The 14976-nt window shown below is 33.4% G+C and overlaps 2 protein-coding genes across 2 annotated transcripts; both read left to right on the top strand.

Moving 5' to 3' along the window:
• Positions 1-10534: 10534 nt before the first annotated feature.
• Positions 10535-12002, top strand: LOC131651006 (uncharacterized). The gene is given in 4 exon segments (XM_058920695.1): positions 10535-10555; positions 10651-11673; positions 11675-11701; positions 11703-12002. Coding segments are annotated over 4 exon segments (1371 nt in total).
• A 60-nt stretch (positions 12003-12062) lies between these two features.
• On the top strand, positions 12063-13001 carry LOC131651005 (uncharacterized). The gene has a single exon (XM_058920694.1). It carries the CDS (start codon positions 12063-12065, stop codon positions 12999-13001), a length of 939 nt encoding a protein of 312 aa, XP_058776677.1.
• Positions 13002-14976: the final 1975 nt, after the last annotated feature.

The following is a 14976-nucleotide window of genomic DNA, read 5'->3' as shown; positions in this document are numbered from 1 at the left end:
ACTATAAGATATTTCTTGAGACAATTTTCGTTCCAAATTTCTGTAGAATAGTTGAGAGCAAGGGTGAGTTAGCTACTTGGAAATTATTGGAAGGTTCGAGATAGCAACAAGCGCTTTTAATAATTCCAATATATCATTATGCATGCAGAAAAGGTGATAGAGGGATAATAATTCAACGATAATAATCGGTTGGTTCCCTGGCTACCACGTGTTACAATAGAATAATATGTGGTCGGTTTCATTTCGCTTTTTATGCTACTATTTTCAATCTCAATCAATATTTTCTTCCACAATTAATTCATTTTCGATCCAACTGAACAGTACGTGAAGGGTACAGTTAAGAAAAGTGTTGTTCAGAAGAGAAATGATGAAGAGTTGAACAAAATTGTTAGGGATGAAGTTATGAAGAAGAATACAAGTGTGATGGGTTTTTTTAACCAACAAAATTTTCGATCCTCTTCTATTTGTTTTCTACTGCCAAGCGTTCTGCTTCATATCCAACCATTCATTCTCTCTCAAACAAATAATTTCTTTTTATTTATTTCTTCTTAGCAATTTTTCAGCCATTAGATGAATACATGAGAGACCGCAACACCATATATCCGTTTCCTGGTTTGAATGTGTGCAATACTCAGGACTTGGATCTTCTCCTTCAATATTTTCTCCTTCCCTCTCATTCCTCTCTATCTCTCTCTTAATATTACTCTCACTTATCATTAAAAAGTATAAAATAATCAAGAGAGAGAATAAGATTAAGAGAGAGATAGAGAGGAAGGAGAGGGAAGGAGAGAATATTGAAGGAGAGGATCCAAAGTCGCAATACTCAATATTTATTTCTCTCCATTTTCTCAACTTATTATATGTTTATGTGTAAATGACACACATATAAGATATTTTATTCTTTTTCCTACATGTTTTATATGTGGCAATGCTTAAAATTGTGCAATGCATGCGATCAACCATGATGTCTTTAAGATAAAACAATTTAAATTTATATTATATGATTACTACTTATACGATAAATAATTGATCTAAAAATACACCATCTGATAGCATAAATATCAGTCAATGATATTATAAATATTAATCGTAGTATGTAGTAAATGTCACTCGTAATATATGATGAATATCAATCATATCTGACGCAAAACAACCAGTAAAAAACGAACAAAAAAGAAAATGTAAAGATGAAGCGGAGAAAGATTTCAGAATGCAGAATTTTATAGTGAAGAAAATGATGTGGAAAGGTCTTTGTTTATAGAAAAATTCTAAACCCATATGAAAGAAAAGGATGGGGAGTAAAGTGGATCCAATCCATAACTAGATGTTTTAGAATTTGGCCAACAAGACAATCGTGAAAGGCAAGGTGATTGGTCAGGAATAAAACAAAAATAATTAAATTAATTGATATTAATTAATTTTTACTATTTCTAATGGTGAGGCTAAAAATTTTAGATAATATGGACAAAAATAATTAATTAGGTTGGACCATTGTTTATTAGGGGTGGCAAACGGGCATGCCCGTCCCGTTTAGGCCCGCCCCGCAAAAGCCCGCGAAAAAACGGGGCGGGGCGGTGTGGGCTTTCTTAAGAGTGCGGGCCTAAAACCTTGCCCCGCCCCGCAAAAAAGTGAGGGCGGGACGGGGAAAGCCCGCGGCCATTCAGCTTTTTAGGCCTAAAAATAGTAAAATTCTATAAAAAACAAATGCCCGCATAAGCCCACAAAAAAATGGGGCGGGGCGGACACATTAAAGAGAGCGGGCCTAAAACCTTGCCCCGCCCCGCAAAAAAGTGCGGGTAAAACGGGCTTTTCCCGCGGGCCGGGCTCGTTTTGCCACCCCTATTGTTTATTCATCTATTTTAGTTTTCCCACCCTGTTTTTATTAATTCTACCTTTGATTTTGTCTAAAAATCGACTATTAGATTGAGGGAAATACAAAGAAAATATGGGGTTGAGCCCAGACTTACTGAGCTATAAAACCGTCCGTAACTATTTTGGGTACTAATAAATAATAATGGATCGTAAGTCACTCCAAACACAAGAAAATGGTGAATTGTGTGGATTTGAATAATGATGTTTAAATAAAAAATCTTAAGAGTTTAAAACAAGTATGCAAAACAAACAAGAAATATGCAAGAAAATAAAGAAAACCATATAGGAAAAAGAAAAGTAGAACAAAAATTAAAAAATGACTAAAATGTAAAAAGATAAGGGAGGCGAAAGATGCGTTAAATTTTTATAGAGATTCGGCCTAATCACTTAGCATACTCCTCTTCCCAATAATTTACTTTTGAAAGTTTCCATTATTATGTGAGCTTTTTAGAGGATTTCCTTACTAACATTCTTACAAACAAATTGGAGATTTACATTGGCTATCATCTAATTCAAACATGAGTTTTAAGTACGAAGACCTCCTAACAAAATACGATATTTCAACATTAGGACAATCTTAAACCAAATAGAGCTTTTAACACCAAACTAAGCTCACGAATCAAACACGAGATTTTAACATACTGGTCTTAGAAACCAAACAGAGATTTTTTCAAATTCACCTCAACAACCAAACAAAAGTTTTTCAATTGGTTTAGCTCACAAGTAAAACAACCTTTTACTTGAGAGATACTACAACAATACTCCAATTTCATAACAAAACTACTTCACACTTGAAAAATTCACTCTCAAGACACTAAAGCAAAAATGAAGAAATATATATATATATATATATATATATATATATATATATATATATATATATATATAGAGAGAGAGAGAGAGAGAGAGAGAGAGAGAGAGAGAGAGAGAGAGAGAGAGAGAGAGAGAGAGAGAGAGAGAGAGAGAGAGAGAGAGAATAATTCGAAATATATTTCCTGGTGTGAATGAAACGAAAAAATGAACCCTCTATTTATAGATAAAAATTTGGCTTGAATTTGAAATTAATGTTGGGTCTTTTTAATGCTCATAATAGATTATTCAAATTTCTTAATCGGTTATGTAGTTTAATATGGAATGTTTTTAAATGGAGTTGTAACTAATCGATTAGGAGACCAAATAATCGATTATTAAGATTACAAAATAGACTAACCCTAATGAGCCAATCAATTATTCAATGTAAAATACCTTTTTAATTGATAAGAAAGAGTATTTAATCTATTAGTTAGGCACAAAAAGATTTTCCATTAGTTTTGATAAAATCAAATAGGCTTTTCCGATCTTTCAAAATTGTGTGTGTGATTTTCCTTAGTATAAAAAAGATAATCTTATACCTTTACAGATATAGATCACTCGACATAGACAATGCTTGCTTTCAAACTTCCTCTCTTTCACAACTATGAAGGCTCAAGATTATTTGCTTGATGCACCAAGATTCAATACTTTTAATCTGGGACTTTAATTCTCCAATCTAATGAGACTTAATATTTCTTCATGATAGATAACATCATCAAATAAGTTTCTTGATCAAATATCTTCATTGACTTCATCGAACTTCGCTTAACATTATGTCTTGTCCTCCATGGATAGGTTTTGACATCTGATATTGAAAAACCACACCTTAATCATCACATCAGATGAAGACCGCACCTCACAATGTTATCATCATCAAAACAAAATAGGTCATAGGATTGATATATTCATTATACGAACAAACACATAAATCCACACACCAAAGCCCAATCCCGACCCAAATTGGTTGATTAGGAGACCAAATAATCGATTATTAAGATTACAAAAGTGATAATAGACTAACCCTATTGGGCCAATCAATTATTCCATGTAACATATATTTTTCAATTGATTATAAATTGTCTTTAATCCATTAGATAAGCACAAAAAGATTTCTGGTAGTTTTTATAAAATCAAATAAGCTTTTTTGTTCTTTCAAAATTATGGTGTGTGATTTTCCTTAGTATTAAAGAGACAATCATATACCTTTACACATACAAATCACTCGACACATACAATGATAAGTTTCAAATTTCCCATATTTCACAACTATGAAAGTTCAATACCCCTTGCTTGATAAAATGAGATTCAATACTTCATATGGGACTTTAATTCTCCAATCTAATGAGACTTAATATCGCTTCATGATAAATACCGTAATCAGAGAGGTTTCTTGATCAAATATCTTCACTGACTCCATCGAACTCCGCTTAACATTAGGTCTTGTCCTGGATATGCTTTGACATTTTAATATTTAAGCATCGCAACTTAATCATCACATCAGATGAAAACCGCACCCCACAATGTTATCATCATCAGAATCAAATACGCAAAGTGATTTTTATATTCATTACACCAACAAGCACATAGATCCACATACCAAAGCTCATTCCGACCCAAATTGAATCGAGCTGACCGGATGAACAACAATATTGGCGGGCACGTGTTTGATGGTTTATGGTGGTAAGGAATTACACTTTCACAAAATTGATTACCCCTTGGTGCACATCCTAATAGGATAACCTACCATATGTAAGTGGTGTATCCCTTCAATGTGCAGCTTGAATGAATTTTTTAAAATTCACCTATTCATACACTAGTTGATACTTATGCTTATTTCGTACTAACTAAAATCCACAATCCTTCAAATTCCCAATTAATCCTTTGATTTTTGAAAAATCCCCACTTGAGTGTAAAAAAGGTTTTTAGAAGAAGCGTCGAGCGTTTATAAGATTTTTGCATAAACAAATGTGCCTACAGTTTGAACCTTTGCATGATGAGTAGGATTCAGATGAACAAAAGTGACTCAATTGTCTTGAAATATATCTCAAACATCAAACTCGTGTAACACCCCTTTCTAATACTCTAATTAATAATCATAAAACAAATACTCAGAGTAAAATGCATATAACAAGGGGCGTCACAATGATGTTTTCAAAAACTAAAAGCTTTTAAAAACCAACAAACAATGCATCCGTCTACATAAGATACATCTGGTCATCAATATAACACATTTACTTGGCATAATTTAATCAAAATATGCATACACAGCGGAAATCACAAATACTCATGCATTGTATAAATGATCCATGTTACCATGATCATGTCTCAATATCATCCAAATGGAAACATAACAACATATCCAAAATATTTGGCACTAATGCCTCCAACAACAACAATAAACATCATACAAAATCCTAAGATAGTACCAAGATACAAATCCAAATGGAAAAAATGAGTTCAACACACTAATCCTAACCCAGTGTTACATGACCAGAGCATCGACTCACTATCTAATCAAAACGAAACTCGGAGCTCTTCGGTTAAGCCACGAATCGAGCAACTACTCGTCTGAACCTGCACGTTACCAACAAAGGGCAACATTCAAACAGAAGGGTGAGAATTCAAATTCTAAATAGAAAATATAATAATGGGAAATGCAACATACATAGGCATACAATTCACAATTCATCACTCTTCTCAAAGCATACATTTATCTTCAATATAAAGTCAACATGTTTAATACAATTAAGTGTCACAATCAAATTCACAACATCGTATATCAATGATTTCCACATTTACACATATATCACTCATACACGTATATATTTCACATTCCACATCAAATGTATATTATTCACATATATCACATTCACTTTACCTTCCCTAATTCATATCATATGATTCATCATTTCACACATATATACATATAAATCAAATTCACATCCACACATTCATATCACATAATCACACATAACAACATTTCACACCGACACGTGCGACTCGAGTGTGACTCTATGCGATATGCATGTGGATCCCTCCGTTATCATTTTCGGTCATGCCGATTGTCATCCTCTCTAGACTAGATAACCACCTCAAATCCCCATACTCGTTAAGCTTTCAAACTCATACTCGTTATGTTTGGGACAAGTAAATAACATCCGCGAGATTACCCAACATTGCCACTTTCAAGGACTTATGCTTGTGTATGTTTGCAATAAATTAATACTTATGCATTTAAGACGATCACATTGCCTCTTAAACTATACAATCACGTCTTTACAACTTTGCACAACATTACACAACATGTCATTCAATCCAATCTCAACACAATTATCATTTAGAAATCAATTACATAATTTACGGTCATCATATCCCACAATACATCCAATTATACCTCGTACATATTAATTAATCAATTAATAACATATAATGAACATATAGAAGTAATAGGTATGCAAGTCAAGTCTCAAACAAGCAAGAAAATAATTTCTGGACACAGTTCGCGTCGCCATGCAATGGTCGCGCTGCGAAGTACAAGGCAGTAACAATGTATTTCAAAAATTCACTCAGTTCGCGCCGCATCCACATGTTCGCGCCGCGAAGTACAAGGCAGAAACAAGTCGTTCAAGAATCCATTCAGTTCGCGCCGCGAACACAGGGCAGAAGTGAATTTCTGTGCTAAGTCAGCATAGTTCTCATTTCTCATTCCATCACCCAATTCACCGTTCAGTTCATTCTTTTGGCACACGAATTTCACATACATATCACACATATAACTCATATGTATCATTAGATTCATCAAAACTTCATTAATCATGCAAATCTATGAATTTCACCCAAAATCCCAAAAGTTAGGTTTTCGCATTCTTTTCATCAAACATGTTATAAATCAAAACCCACCCATGGAATCAAGTAAGGAATCATTATTACATGTTATTCCTACCAATTCTAAGCATAAACAACATCAACAACACAAATCTCGTGAATTATGAAAATACCCAAATTGAAATCTCATTTTCTAACACATACAACATTACCCAATCATAGATTCTACAAGAATTTAGATTCTAACCCTTACCTTTAACTCTTAATCCACCCTCTTGATGAAATCTACCAATATCATCTTCTTCTCTTCTATGTTCTTCTTCTCTCCTTTCTATTTTTTTCCTCTTTTCTTTCTAATTAGGTTATAACACAAAGTTCTCTCTTAACTCTCATTATCCCATTGGGCTTAACCCACTCGATACTCTTTCTCACTCAACTTAGCTCATTTAGCTAATTTCTAATAAAATTCTACTATTTATTAATTAGATAAATCTCATGTTACCCCACAATTAAATAATTATCACTCAACAATTATTAAATAAAACACACAAACAATTATCAAATATCAATTAATCCTAATTAATTAAAATCTAATAATAAAAAAATAGGGTGTTACAACTCGCGCATAATGCTTTCTTAGTGTGTTTTCTCACAACTACAAATAATACATTTCATAATAGAGTTTTCACCTCAGCCAAAAATAAACTGATGTATAATGCCAAAGCGCACCATGTTTTTTTAAATTTAAAAACAACATATTTCCTCGGTTTTTAATATATCCGAGGGAACAAACAATTCAGGAGATGGTTTGAATCCCAACTATTACAGTTTATGTTTTTATTTCTTTATAAGTGTAAATTAAATTTTATGTCCCTTTGTTTTCCATAATAATCGAGAGATAAAATAATCAGATTTGACTATAAAAGCTCTTGTTAAACAAATTTTACGCTTATCCTAGCTTATATGTAACTCCCACACACTCGTATGCATCATTCTTTTGGGATGAATCGCAAGAGAGAGAAAACTTCAATGTTCTTCTTTCTTGAACAAAACATTTTTTTGCTCTTGCAATCTATCATATAATAGATGGATATATTGTGGACTTTCTTTTAGCTAATCACTTCCTCAAAGGATCCGCTTAGTTTTCATCAGTGCATACATGATCCACTCTTACAACTTCTTTAGAGATATATTATCTAACAATGTTGTGCTTTGTCCTTATTTTAAGTCTCTTATGATTATAATGTGGGTTCTACATTTTTGCAATAGTTGTAGTACTATCGCAGTGGATCAACACAATTGACATGTGTTTTTCCCACAAAGGGATCACAGGCAGCGAACATCTTAACCAACTTGCTTCTTCACTAGCAGTTGTTAATGATATCATTTCAGACTTCACCATGGACTAGGCCAAAATAGTTAGCTTCTTTCATTTCCAAGATATAACTCCTTCAATTATATTGAATATATAGCCAGTAGTTGATTTGGAATCACTTGATAATGTGTTTCAAACCGCGTCACTATATCCTTCAAGTACTACATAAATATCTAATAATGTCGACCAAGATTTGTGGTCCTTTTAAGGTATCATATGACTCTCGTAATGACCTGTCAATGCTCATTACTCATTCTAATGATAAACTGACATAACAATTATACAACATATATAGTGCTCGGTCTAGTACAATCACTAACATGTCTAATACTAACAATGATGCACACATATTTATTTTGTCTAACATTATCACCAATGTTTGTAAAATAGTTTAATAATAGGATCATATGGTGTGGAAGTAAGTTTATACACAACATCCAAACACTACTCACGTTTGAAAGTTATGCTCAATATAACCTAGGATTTTCTAATTTGATTCTTCAAGCAATTATTCAAAACTAAGTGATTGTTTACCAAAAACGCCGGTAAACACAATCATAAAGGGCTGAGCAAACACGACTAGGCTGATAATAAGAAGGACAAAGCCAAGTGCTAGGTAACATGAGCGATCAATGTACAACTAACACATATCGCAAGCCCAATTCTTCCAATCTCCTCTATGAAAAATGTGATTGTATCCATTTATTATTATTTTTTAATTATTTTTATTCATTAGGAATAATGAATTATGTAAGAATGGGGGTACATTTTGCAAGAAATGTATGGAATAAAATGATAACAAAAGACTAAATGAGTGGGGATGTGATTGAAAAAAATGGTAAGTTTTAGTAATTTTTTGAATAACGGTATTCATATTATGTTGAGAGTATTTTTTTAAAAATGTTATTGAATACATTGAGAAATATTTATTCATGTTATATTAAGAGAGCCTCTAGAAATCGTCGTATGGATGATGTGTCTGGATGAAATGTTATATTCAGAGTATCAGTTTGTCTGGTTACATGTACCAGTTCTGTATTAGTTTTATGAACAAATTGAAAGCAGTTTGTTGTGTATAATTATCTACCAATTAAGTCTTGTAATTTTGAACAAATGGAATCAATAGATTTTGTTGGCTTATAATGCATCCAGTTTTAAGTTATGTATAACAATTATTGTTTAGATGTAATACACCAATTTTGTTGGGTTATAATGCAGCCTATTTAAAGTTACGTATAACAGTTATTATTTAGATGTAATACACCAATTTGAAGTTATTGTTTATACATTAAACCAGTTTGGGTTCCAAGATTACTTAAGACTTGAAGATTACATGTTCAAATACACATGTTCATAATAGACATGTTCAAAGCAGACAAGTTACATAAACCCAAAAGTGGTTCCAAAAGGGATAAATAACCAAAACAAAATCTAAAGTGCTAAATACCCAAAACATAATCTAGACATTCTTCTTGGATGTGGTTCTATTTTTTGAGGTTGTCTTCCTAGTTGTTGACCCAATTCTTGATGCACTTAATCTTGTGGTTGGTCCTGGTGGTACCCAAGGAGTGAGTGGTCTTCTCACACCCAGCTTTTTTGTCTTGCTTGTTGTTGCCTTATTTGCAGGACTTTGTCTTGTTTTGGATGTTTGAGAAGTTGGTTGACTTTGTTGTGCAGTATGTGAAGTAGCTTGAGTAGGTTGTTGTGATGTTTGTTGAGTAGCTGGCTGTGAAGTAACTCGAGTAGTCTGTTGTGATGTTTGTTGAGTACTTGGTTGTGCAATAACTCGAGGAGTCTGTTGCGATGTTTGTTGAGTAGTTGGTTGTGCAGTAACTTGAGGAGTCTGTTATGATGTCTGTTAAGTAGTTGGCTGTGCAGGCCCTGTCACCTTACATGTAGCTTTGTTGTGCCCTAACTTCTTGCATCTACTGCACTTCACAATCAGACCTGTCCTCCTAATTTTTCTGTCAGTCCCATCAAGCTCTCCTTGTTCAAGATTCCTCTTCTTCTTTGGTCTACCAGGCATCTTTCTGTACTTTGGAGGATGCACATCTGGACAGGGACGGACACACATGGTATGGTGTGTAGGTCTATGCCCCCACCATGTTTTGAATTTTTTTATATTTTATATATTATACATTTATATGTTAACTATAGTTAAAATTAGTTAGAAACTTTTCATTGTCCCACACTACTTATGATACCGTTTCAATTTCAATTAATAACCTAATATCTCCACTTCCCTATTCTATAGCTAATACAACGTAAAAGTAGGATTATTAATTCACTTAAGTTCTCCACCTCCTTAGTTTATAGCTAACATAACGTAAACATAAGGTTAATTCAATTAAGTCACTCAACCTCTCTCTACGCCAAATATAAAAATAAAGCTTATTATTCTCTTCACAAATTGCAAGTGTGTAGTCGTCTCTACTCTCTATCTACTTCAATTATTTCTCTTTTTTCTCTATTGTTAAGCACTTAAGCTTCTAAAAGGTACACCCTTTATTTTGTTTTTTATTTTCAATTTGTTTTATTAATGTTATAATTTATAAGTTGTGAGAATATATATTGTTACAAACTTACAGTGTACAACCTGAATCTGTGTTAATGGTAGAAATTATTATGTTTGTATGAATTTTAGACTATAAAATTTGAATATATTTTAATGGTGTATATTTTTTAGCAATTAGGAATGGAAAAATATTTTAAAAGAAAATCATTAGAGATATCTTCTTCATCATCCTCAAGAAAATGATGAATCTGGAAGTGCAAAATTGAGTCCACCGTTGAAAAAAAGATTTTTGGAATTCGATTTGGAAAAGCTTCCTGGTTTAAGGCCAAAAATTTCGGATTATCACCCAAGTGATAGAAATGAAATTAGAAGATATTATTTACAAAAAGGTCCTTGTCAACCAAAAGAGATTAATTTTCCGCAAAGAAAATTTGGAGATACTTTTCGTAAGTTCAACCTGAATTGGTATTTAAAATATGGTAATTGGTTAGAATATAGTCAAAAGGAGGATACCGCGTATTGCTTGTGTTGCTATCTTATGGGATCACATGTTGGAGAGCATAAAGGTTGTGGTGATGCCTTCATAACAAAAGGTTTTACAAATTGGAAAAAAAGTGAAAGATTTCGAGTTCATCTTGGAGATACAAATAGCTCTCATAATCAAGCATGGAAAAATTGTCAAGCTCTAATGAAACAAAAGCAACATATTGAAGGTGTCTTATGTAAACAATCCAATCAAGCTAAAGAGGATTATCAAATTCATTTAACGGGTATAATTGATTGCATTCGATTTTTATTAGCTCAAGGTTTAGCTTTCCGTGGTAACGATGAGTCCATATCATCAAGAAATAAAGGAAATTTTATGGAACTTATGGATTTTCTTATCGACCATAATGAAGCCATTTATAAAGTTTGGAATAATTGTCGGGGAAAACTTAAGTTAACATCTCCTAAAATTCAAAAGGATGTTGTTAAAGCTGCTGCGAGTGCCACCATTCAAATTATTCTTGATGATGTTGGAGATAATTTATTTTCTATTTTAATTGATGAATCTCGAGGTGTCTCAGTTAAGGAGCAAATGGTTGTGGCTTTACGCTATGTGAATAAGAAAGGGCATGTTGTTGAGCGTTTTCTTGGTGTTGTTCATGTTGCTAATACTAGTGCTCTAACACTAAAATCAGCTTTGGAGTCATCATTTGCGAAATATGGCTTAAGTTTGTCAAGGATACATGGAAAAACACTATGATGGAGCAAGTAACATACATGCAAGGGGAATACAATGGTCTCAAAAGCTTGATATTGAAAGATAATTGCTCAGCATTTTTTATTCATTGTTTTGCCCATCAACTCCAATTAGCTCTTATGACATTAGCAAAAAAACATTTTGAAATCGCATTATTTTTTAATTTGGTTGCTAATTTGTCTAATGTTGTTGGAGCATCATGTAAGCGTCGAGATATTCTTCGTGAAAGTCAAATTAAAAAGGTGAAGGAAGCATTACAAGAAGGGGAAATCTCTAGTGGGCGTGGCTTGAATCAAGAAACTACAATTAAGAAGGCGTGAGAAACTAGATGGAGTTCACATTATGGTACATTACTTAGTATAATTTCTTTATTCTCTTATATGATTGATGTGCTTGAAATGGTTGAGAAAGATGGAATAAATTTAGATCAAAAGAGTGAAGCACTTTTTTTGATGAAGTATATGCAATCTTTTAAACTTATTTTCATATTGCACTTGATGAGAAAAGTTTTAGGAATTACTCGTGACTTATCTCAAGCATTACAAAAAAGTGATCAATATATTGTAAATGCCATGAAATTAGTCAAAGTTTCCAAAAATAGACTTCAAGCTATAAGAGATAATGGTTGGGATTCTCTATTCAATGAGGTTTCATTATTTTGTGAATATAATGGTGTTGACATTCCAAATATGGATGATACCTTTCAATCAACACACAAAAAGTCAAAGAGAAAAATTGAATTTTTTTATAATTTACATCATTTTCAAGTTCAATTGTTCTATGATGTGATTGACCGACAACTTCAAGAATTGAATAATCGTTTTACAGAAGTGAATAGTAAATTACTTCTTTGTGTAGCTTGTTTAAGTCTAAGACATTCCTTTTCTTCATTTGACAAGGAGAAGTTGATTCGTTTAGCTCAATTTTATCCTTCTGAGTTTTCCCAAGTTGAGTTATTGGCATTGGATTGTCAGCTTGAAAATTATTTTTTAGATGTATGCTCTGACAATGACTTTTCGAAGTTGGAGGGTATTAGCGATCTTGTTATAAAACTCGTGGAGACCAAGAAATATGTTGTGTATCCGTTGGTATATTTGCTTTTAGAGTTATCTTTAATATTACCGGTGGCAACTGCAACAACTGAGCGAGCTTTTTCTGCTATGGATATTATCAAGAATCGGATGCGAAATCGCATGGGAGATGAATGGTTAAATGATTGTTTAGTTACTTATATTGAGAGAGATATTTTTGTTGACGTTGAAAATGAAAAAATCATTCAATATTTTCAGAATATGAAAAATTGTAGAGAAGAATTATGATGTATATTTACATTTTTGAAAATTCAATCATTGTTAGGAGTAAATTAATGGTAAATTCATGTGTTAATATAAGTGATTTCTTCTCTAAACCAATGCAAAAATGTGATGAATCCATAGGTTTTTATTAAGAATTGAACTGAATAAGTTTAGTTCGTGCGTAAAGCAAATCGAATCACTTGTGGGTGTTATTGTTGCAGGTTTTGAGCTGAATAAGAACTTAAGAAGAACATGAGGAGGAAAGAAAGCTGGAAGTCTCAAAGGCTGAAGAAAAAGATGGAAAGTACAAAGGGCGCGCCGCGAGAGTTCCTAGGCGCGCCGCGAAAATACTTCTGTTTGAGGGGCGTGCCGCGCCAGCCCGTTGCCGCGCCGCGGCCTCGGCGTTAAAAGCCCAAAAGTTCTGTTTTAAAGCCCTAGTTTCCAAGTGGTTAGAGGGACTTTTGTGAAGAGCGAAATTAGGAGAGCATTCTGAGATTGCAGCCAAGAATAACAATTGAAGGCCAATTCTTTACCAATCGAAGACATTCTATTGATGAAGATGAATTCCTCCATTGATTCTTGTATGTTCTTCATGTCTATGGAGAGTTAAATCCCTCTTGTTGAGTCTAAGGTAGTAGTTAACCTATGAATATACATTACCATTGATTAATCCCTGTGAACAATTGTTTGAATTTATTATCAATAAGAAACCTTGTTTTTAATTTACATCATTGTTGAATCTTTGATCGAAAGAAAGGATTTAACTTTTGCCCTAGGTTACTATATTGATTCAATTGCAATTTGCAGAGATGGAATTGTAATTGGGTTTTCATAATTATCGTTCTTAATTACTATTATCGTTATTGTGATTTGGAGAGATCGAATCTCATACCGGTAAAAGTTATCTAATTTGATTTGCAGACATGGAATCTTATTTGAGGATAAGTGAAGATAATGATTCAAAGGATTGTTCTATTGTGAATTAATTGATAATTGTATAGGATTAGGTTGATGAACCCTAAAGACTCAACATATTTCTTTATTTGTTAACACAAAGTCCTTTACTTGCTTTTATTTTATTATTTGCTTTTGATATTATTATTAGTATAAAACAAACCAAGCCAAATTTCTTAACTCAAAATAAACAACTATAGAACGGCAGTGATATTAACCAATCCCTGTGGATACGATATATTACAGAAAATATTTACCCACAAATACTTTCAACAAATTGGCGCCGTTGCCGGGGATTGGTGTCAATATTGCATGCATTGCAATAGTTCTTATTTTGAGTTTTAATTTTTATTTTCTCTATTTGGTTGTTTCACGTGTTTGCTAGTTTTGCAGAAGATTGTGTATGCGCAGCAAAGTTTCTAGCGATCAACTTCTTTTTGATCCCGAGATCGAAAGGACCGCTAGGAGGTTAAATAGCAAAGCACGAAAAAGAGCGAACATAGCAAAAGCAAGAGACAACGCAACCGCGACATCGTCACAACAACTTGAAACCATTGACGAGTCGCAAGAAGGATTCTTCTTTCACGAACTATTCACGGAGGAAGAACCGGAAGTTTTTATACAACCTACTGTTGGCAACATGGCTGCTAATGGTCCATGTGCTAATAGTCCAAGACTCAATCCTCAGTTCGCGAGAACTGCCGCCAACGGGCGACCGACAGAACTGAAGACCGGTATCATACAATTGATTTGTGCAAGTCCTTTCGCCGGATTGGACCATGAAGATCCGTACACGCATCTTACTCGATTCTATGAGTTAGCGGGTACTACGGGTGTCGCTCAAGCTGATGAGGAAGCATTATTTAAGAGTTTGTTCCCACACTCTTTGCTATCTAAGGCAAAGGATTGGTATCTGGATCAACCCGAGGTAGTGATGACAAATTGGAACACATTGGAAGAAAAATTTCTGGAAAGGTTTTACTCTCAAAACCGATTCTTCGAAGCAAAAACAGCAATAGCAGTATTTTCTCAAGGTAGTAATGAA

Source organism: Vicia villosa, linkage group LG2 (assembly GCF_029867415.1).
Source record: "Vicia villosa cultivar HV-30 ecotype Madison, WI linkage group LG2, Vvil1.0, whole genome shotgun sequence".
NCBI lineage: Eukaryota > Viridiplantae > Streptophyta > Magnoliopsida > Fabales > Fabaceae > Vicia > Vicia villosa.
Note: the sequence above shows the minus strand (reverse complement) of the source record. Positions and strands in the feature narration are given on the sequence as shown.